The sequence below is a fragment of the Haemaphysalis longicornis genome, unplaced genomic scaffold, assembly GCF_048455015.1.
Source record: "Haemaphysalis longicornis isolate Haplotype H1 unplaced genomic scaffold, Haemaphysalis longicornis Haplotype H1 scaffold_1, whole genome shotgun sequence".
Classification (NCBI taxonomy): Eukaryota; Metazoa; Arthropoda; class Arachnida; order Ixodida; family Ixodidae; genus Haemaphysalis; species Haemaphysalis longicornis.
Window position 1 is genome coordinate 143,857,016 of NW_027526203.1, and position 8,109 is coordinate 143,865,124.

General features: G+C 54.5%; 1 protein-coding gene across 1 annotated transcript; it reads left to right on the forward strand.

Annotated features, from left to right (window-relative positions):
• Positions 1-416: 416 nt before the first annotated feature.
• On the forward strand, positions 417-1,457 carry LOC144154966 (uncharacterized). Its single transcript, XM_077686127.1, has one exon. The coding sequence runs from the start codon at positions 417-419 to the stop codon at positions 1,455-1,457; it is 1,041 nt and encodes a 346-aa protein (XP_077542253.1).
• Positions 1,458-8,109: the final 6,652 nt, after the last annotated feature.

Here is an 8,109-nt window from a genome sequence, read left to right on the forward strand (position 1 = left end):
CTGTGAGAGCCGCCTGAATCTGGCTGTCCAGCTCGTGCAAGGCTCGCTGCTTGTCGAGAATCATGTCCAGAAGCGTCTGAAATTCGAGAGTCGGTGCCGCCGGGTTCTGGAGGAGCGCGTCGAGTGCCGTCATCTTCTTCGTGACGGTGGCGCGAAGAACTCCCCGGCGGCGACGAAGCGATTCCATGGCGCGAGTCGGCGGGACCGGACGGCTGGGGGTTTTCGGCACCAGAGAATTGTGTAGCGAAAGAGGACCAGTAAACCAGACGTCCGGCTATCAGCGATGCCTACGAACGACTGCCACGAGAGCCGCACTCGTGGAGCGAGCCCCCGCTGCCTGCCTCGTGGCGCGCTTCTTTCTCTTTATTCAACAAGCGCCCCCTGAAGACGCCGCCGCTGACGTTGAATTGTCGTCCATGTGGCGCCTGGAAGCAATCGGCATTCAGGGATCATCGGAAAACTCAGGATTCAATGACCCCGCCATCATCCAGTTCCAGCATGGAGTTCGCAAAGCAAGCGACCGCTATGAAGTGCCCCTTCTAATTCGAGAGCCAGGGCTCGATGTCTCCGATACCAATTATCGGCTTGCAGAGCAGAGACTCTGTATGCAGCTCAAACGCTTCCGCGGTCAGCCAGATTTACTAAGGCAATACGACAAGACCATTCGCGCATACTTTGATGAGGGCCATGCGGAACGAGTGACCTGCGACAAAGAGGATGGGAAACCGAACACCTACTATATGCCACACCATGGTGTCGTGCGTCGTGATGCTGTGACAACCAAGCTTCGAGTTGTTTTCGACGCGTCGTCCCATGTTCCCTGCCATCCATCCTTGAACAGCGTGCTACTGAAAGGCCCAAAGTTAGACGCAAACTTACTGAAGTTGCTGGTTGAGTTCCGGTGCCATCACGTCGTTCTCGTGGCGGACATAAAGAAAGCGTACCTGCAGATGGTTATTCGCGAGGAAAATCGGGACGCTTTAAGGTTCCTCTGGGTGGAGCACCTTCCGAATGAAGAAGACCCTCTTCCTCAGATAGTCCACTGGCGCATGACAAGAGTGCCATTCGGAGCCACGTCTAGCCCATTCCTACTCGCTGCAACACTTCGTCACCACCTAAAGGAATGTAAAGAGCAGTTCCCAGACACGGTCGCCAAGCTGGTCGACGCGTTTTACTTGGACGACCTTGTCGTCGGGGTCGACAACGCTGAGCAAGCCAAGCGTATCTACGCCGAGTCGAGGTCCATTTTGGCGGGTGCTGGTATGGAACTGAGGAAATGGGCCTCCAACCTTTCGTCCCTGCGAACCCAATTCCTTGAAGACAACGTGGCTTTCGAAACGGAAGGAGGGGACCCTTGTAACATGAAGGTGCTCGGTATGCAGTGGGACCGCTCAGACGACAGTGTCGTGCTAAGTGCGGACAATGTCGCCACCTTTGTATCCACAAAGCTGCAGTGACAAAGAGGACAATGCTCCAGTCGTTCGCGCGGCTCTACGACCCTCTAGGATTTCTGGCCCCTTTCACCGTTCGAGCGAAGATCATTTTCCAAGACTTATGGAAACTGCAGCATCCGTGGGATTCACCACTGCCGACGGCTCAACTCAATGCGTGGAACAGCTGGTGCAGCGAGCTCAGCGACCTAAGACGCATTTGCTTGCCACGGCATGCCTTCACGATGAAGTACACGGAACACGACACTCGAGAGCTCCACGTGTTCGCTGACGCAAGCCCGAGAGCCTATGGTACTGCAGTCTACGTCCGATCGTTATCATGGGAAACCGGAAGATGGGGAGTGAACCTGCTGCTCAGAAAAGGCCGCATTGCACCGATCAAAACCACCTCTCTCCCACGCCTTGAGCTCCTCGCCTGTTTGATAGCTGCCCGACTATTTGATTTCCTGAAACGGCTACCGTGCCTGTCAGAAGTTCGGTCTTTCTTCTGGACCGATTCAAAAATCGCCTTGCATTGGATTTCGGGGGAACCGAGCCGATCGCCGCCATTCGTGAGAAATCGCGTGTCCGAGATACAACGTCTGACACAAGGCCAAGGGACGTGGGCTCATTGTCGCAGCAAGGATAACCCAGCCGATTTGATTACTCGAGGCCTTGCCGCATCCGCTGTCGCAGCCACAGAAATGTGGTGGCATGGCCCACATTGGCTCGCACTGCAATCTCAGGATAGGCCAACGGACAGGGAAGGAGTTGCGGGCGTCGGCGAACCGCCATTTCTACAGACAGCTTCATGCGCGCTAGTAACAACGCCAGCTGAGCCGTTGCTAAGTATCAAGTCATACAGTCGGTACTCCAGGCTTCTTCGGGTAACTGCCTGGATACATCGCTTCTTCGAAAATACGCGAAAGTTAACGCATTCAGCAAAAGGACCACTGACGAGCGATGAAGTTCTCAAAGCGGAACGCTACTGGCTCCGGTTCGTACAAAACGAAGCTTTTCCGGAGGATATACGAGCGTTGTCACGTGGTCAGCGTGCCGGAACTGCAACTCGCCTCATTTTACTACGGCCGTTTTTGGACGACGATGGAATCCTGCGTGTCGGCGGTCGCCTACAGCAGTTAGGATCCTCGGTCGACACCCGTCACCCCGTCATCCTGCCGGGCCGTCACGACTTTTCCCGGCTACTAATCATCGCAACCCACCAGCGCCTGTTGCACGCGGGTGTTGACAGCACTCTCACAGAACTGAGAGACCGATTTTGGATTATCAAGGGTCGTCAAGTGGTGAAGACAGTGCTGCACGGATGCTTGCTTTGTCGTCGACACAAACTCACACCAGAAACAGCTCCAGTTGCGCCTCTACCCCGAGATCGTATCACTGAATCCAGTCCGTTCGACGTTGTCGGTGTAGACTTCTGTGGACCGCTGTTCTGTCGCACGTAGAATCCTGCGCAAACAAAGGCCTACGTCGCCGTTTTCTCCTGTGGTGTGACACGAGCCGTTCACCTTGAGCTCACATCTCAGATGACGTCATCGAGCTTCTTGTCTGCTTTCAGGCGGTTTATCGCTAGACGCGGTATTCCATCGACAATTTACTCGGATAACGCCTTAGCCTTCCACCACTGCGCACGCTCTCTCCGTTCGGCTCCGGAAGACCCCGTCCTTGATTTTTGCAGCGGCCGCAACATTTCCTGGAAATTTAACGTCGAAAGAACTCCGTGGTGGGGTGGTTGGTGGGAACGCTTAATCCGGCTCACCAAGGAGACATTACGGCGAATTCTCGGCCCCAGTTGCCTGACTGCTGAAGAGCTGCAGACGACGCTTTGCGAAGTCGAGGCAGTAATTAACAGCCGGCCCCTTACGTATATCTCGGCAGACGCGGCTGAGCCATACCCGCTGACCCCAGCGCACTTCTGCCTGGGAAAAAGCAACACGTGCCTGCCTCAGCAACTCGGCCTTCCAGAACCGCTGTCCACGGGCAGCGAGCTACGCAGACGAGCTCGGCACCGTCAAATCGTAACGGAGCGTCTTTGGCGTCGATGGAAACGAGAGTACCTCCTATTGCTCCGATCCGCTCACGAGGCAACAGCGCAGCTTCCCTCCAGGCTCCAAGTGGGGGACGTAGTGCTCGTACAGGACAATTCGCCACCGGCCTTCTGGCAACTTGGGCGCATTCTTCAACTATTTCCCGGACGCGACGGAGTTGTGCGCTCGTGTTCCCTACGCCTGTCATCGGGACGGGAAATACGTCGTCCAGTGCAGCGGCTGTGCTTTTTTGAAGCAAACCCCTGATCAACTTGGGGCCGCGGGAGTATGTTGAATAAAGAGAAAGAAGCGCGCCACGAGGCAGGCAGCGGGGGCTCGCTCCACGAGCGCGGCTCTCGCGGCAGTCGTTCGTAGGCATCGCTGATAGCCGGACGTCTGGTTTACTAGTCCTCTTTCGCTACACAATTCTCTGCAGAAATGTGTGTAACGAAAGAAGACCAGCGTCTGGCTTCCGATGTGGTGCTCGAGTCGATTAGCGAGACAGTGCGCGCCCCCCGATCCTCCTCTTCCTCTTCTCCTACTGTCGCCCCCTGCCTGCGCATCTTTATTTCTTAACATGTCTCGCTAATCGACTCGAGCACCACATCGGAAGCCAGACGCTGGTCTTCTTTCGTTACACACATTTCTGGTGCCGAAACCCGGGAACCGGCGCACGAGCGGATCTACGTTCGACGGCGCAGCGGCTCCGAGGCACGCGAGGCTTGGATACCTTCGTACTGCTTCATCCTGGAAGCCTTGCTCTCGGCCGCCGCCCCTTTCGGCTCGTGCCCAAGCCCGCCCTTGTCCCTTTGGTATTCGCAACCCCAGCGTCTTGCTTCATCGACTGGTGCCATGGACGCTCTTCGTATTCGCCGAGATGTCCTGCGAGTGACCATCTCCGGGACCATGACAGTCCTCGACGCCTTGCTGCGGAGCCAGGCAGCAACGGCCCTTGACAGACAAAATATCCTCGACCTCATCTTGCATGACCAGGTGAGCCTTCACAAACTCGACGCTCAAGTTCAGGAGAATCTGAAAGATGAAGAATTTGATGCCGACGTTTTGGAAGCGATCGATTACGACGAGCGTATCTGCGCCCTGCGAACGCGCGTACGATTCTCCGTGAGCCAAGACTCTTCTGCAAGCCCCGTTCTTCAACCTCAGGCGGCCCTGTTTACCACCCGCATCGCAACTTCGAATATTCGCTCGCTTCCCGAGGAGGCCTGGCGGACAGTGGTCCCGGGTGACGTGCCGCCCGCACGGGAAATAACTGGTGCGGCGGTAGAACAACAGGACAACGACGACGGAGGCGCTGCAGCATTTCAGAACGCCAAGCAAGACCCCGATGGGCTCAGCCCGGGAGAGTGGCTCCAGCGACCGCCCAACCCTGGTGTTGCCGAGATTTCCGAGTTGGAGAAATCTGAGGGAGCCTGCCGAGACCTCGCCGTCGCTGACACGACCATCGTTTCCGAGACGTCTGACCGGCCTTGCCGCAGCGCTGGCGTCACCGACGCGGCTCTCACGTCAGAGGCGTCATTGCAGCCCTTCTGCAACCCTCGCATTCACGACTTGACTACCGCCACGGAGACGTCGGACCCGTTCTGCCACGGCCCTAGATTCGATAATGCGACTGTTGTTTCGGAGACCTCCGAGTTTCCCTGTTGCGACCCTTACGTCGGCGACGCATCTCTTTTCGCCAGCAGTTCAGCAACCCGGTTACGAGTCAAATAAGTTTTCATTGTGTTCAGCCACAAAAACACCGTTCGTGAAGAAGATTGACTTGCGTCTGGGTATAACGAAGCGCCTGCTCCTCCGACGCTCCTTGAGCGAGCTTCGACGCCGGAAGCGAGCTTCGGCCACGCTCGTCAAGGCCCGGTGGGGAGGTATCCTCGTGGCGAAGCAGAACAGATGCTTCTATGGTGACTACCCCTTCTTCAGCAAGCGCAACTCGATTCGGGACGAGCCTTTGTACCTTGTTGGGCACGGCGAGAGCGAAGTCCTATTGTTCGCAGAGATAACGGATACGCCGATCGAACACACGTATTTCCTCATGGAAGCAGTATCAGACGTGGAGGCGGCGGCAATGCCATCACGCTACCGTGACGCTCTCTGGAAATTTGGCAGTATACATCAACTGTTCCCGTTTGATCCTGGCGGCTGCCTGGCGACTGAAAACCAGGAGCATGGTCTCTCTTTCCGGTTGACCATTCGCAATCCTCACTTTTATCCCCCAAGTCACTTTGATCCAGCAACTCCGCAAGCGATCGTTGCCCGTGACATTGGCCATGGACCTGTACTGCCTCGCTCGAATGACAAGGCCGTTTACCGAGATCGACGGCACCGAGACACCCAGCTGAAGGCTCCACTAGATCGCCCAGCCAGCCTACAAGCATCGCTGCTAAGAAATCATGCGCCGCTATGGAAGTCGAAAAACTGGTCGTAGTGGGGCCCAGACTTCGCCACTGACAGTGCCGCTGCCGGCTAGCTCCTGACCAACTTGGCGGCGGCGGGAGTATTATTTCTTAACAGATGTCACACTCCCTCGACGATTGGCCCGTACTACATGGGCATTTCAAAACACAGCAACGAAATTTCATTGTAAAGTACTCGAACAAACTGAAGTTTTCAGTGGTTGTAAACTGTAAACGAGCTCGTAACGATAGCAGCAAGCCAACACGACCTCCATACCGAAACCTGTGCGACGAGTGGCACTATCTCGTTGCTGCTCTGTGTTCCTTACTCCCCTTGTTTCTATTTTTACCTTTGCTGGTTGGCGATATGACGGCCAACCTCCTGTGAAGGGATTACGATACCAAGCAAGGTCGCGGCTGTGCGTGCTGGGACGGTTCGTTGGCCCCGAAGAGCCTTGAACCCGAAAATTCGTCTGCGCGACGGTGGCAACGGCGAGATGTCGAGCTCGGCCAATGGTAGTTTCGTACGCATTGGCATACACGCTTGCGTGTTCGTTCGGACCTTCAACCGTTTACTCCACCGTTCTTTGTCATACAAAGAATGTGCAGTATGTTTCACGGGCATTTAGCTCGCTATGCAAACTGTAAGCCCTGCCTAACATGCGTTTGCTTTTGCCGGCCTCCGCCAATCGCAGAGCATTCTCAAGTGACATCATAGGTTCTGTTGCGGAAGATGAGCTGGTGGGTCGCATGGCCATTTCCTTTTTTCCTAATTATGTAGCGTATTTGAGCGAAGTTTGCGTTATAAGTGGTGTCGTTATGGTTCTAACGAGGCAATCTTTCGAATGAACCAAACTTGTGTTTTCTCTTCATGGCTCCTTTAAGGTTAGAGGAAAAGTGAATTGGGCAGCAGTAGAGGTTAGTAAAAGAAGGTTAGAATGGTGGTGGGAAAAGAGCAGACAACAATCTGTGAAGACATGCGGACAAAGAAGTCAGACTAGCACAAAAATTTCGTAGAAGTATTTTTTTTTATTTTGATAGTTTTTTTTTGTATTTTTGGCGTAGTGATTAGGCAGTGGCGTTGCGACTAAGGCCGCTGTGCAACGCCACCCCGTTACAAAGGGGAAGCAGCTAAACATCATCTCCAGCGCAGGATCCCGTGGCGCGATGTCTACATCAGAGACCGAGGGCACACTTGATTCGTGTGTAGAGACAATGACGTCTCTAGTGCACCGCACAAGTGACCGCTGAAGAGCGCGAGGGGAATGGCGCAGTGTCAAGGGGGAATGAGACGCCGCGCGCCTCTCTCCCACCTTACAGGCGCCGGCGGTGGAGAGAGGTGTAAAGATCGAGTGGGGCTCTCTCCGTAGATTGCCATGCTGTACTGGGCAACGCACAATGTGGGAAAGCCGCCGTACAAAGACCAAGCGTACACACCGATTCCCCTATAAGCTTCGCCTCAACACACAAAGGTGCTGCTGGGAAGACATTGCTCCAGGGGTAACACCAGCCACTCAAAGATCAGAGACCTTTCTTCGGGCACTGCTCAAAGAAAGGTCGCTGCTCTTTCGGTGGCTCTTTGAGCAGGGCTCAAAGCCACCCAAAGGTCTCCTTGGGTGGCTCTTTGAGTAGTGGCTATTGGAATGGTGTGCAGTGAGCGCCACTGCTCACCATTCTGCAGAATCAACAAGTATGCCAAACACAACAACACTTTCACAATGCCACGCGCAAGCCCGTTTCAACCCATGCAGTTATGACAGAGCGACCGTGCAATCATTTCAAATGGTTCCACTTCAATTGGCGGTGTAAACATCATTAAAAGGTCCACCTTCTCTCTCTCTCTCTCTCTCTCTCTCTCTCTCTCTCAGCGCCTTTCAGCCGGGGAAAAAATCTCTTCCGGATTTTTTTCCCGCAGTTACGTTTACACCAGACCACCGCATCTGCGTGTTGGTGCTACATTTCGCTGACTGTCTATACACCGTTTTTTCCAGAGTGCATGTTATAGCCGTGGTGCATTTTCCGCCCTATATTTTCACCGCCTTATCTTATGCGCATGCTAATGCATGCGGGCTTGTTTATAGCGCTTCAGATATGCACACACATGCACACGCGTTAACTGAAGTTACTGCACATTGAAGAAAAGAAAACTATTCCTCCTTTCCGGTGTGTGCAACGACCTGGGGTGGAGGTTAAACGAAAAAAAAAAAAAGAAGTGGTCTTACG

Coding starts and splice junctions, on each gene's coding strand:
- LOC144154966 (XM_077686127.1), top strand. CDS start 417: ATGTGGCGCCTGGAAGCAATCGGCATTCAGGGATCATCGGAAAACTCA.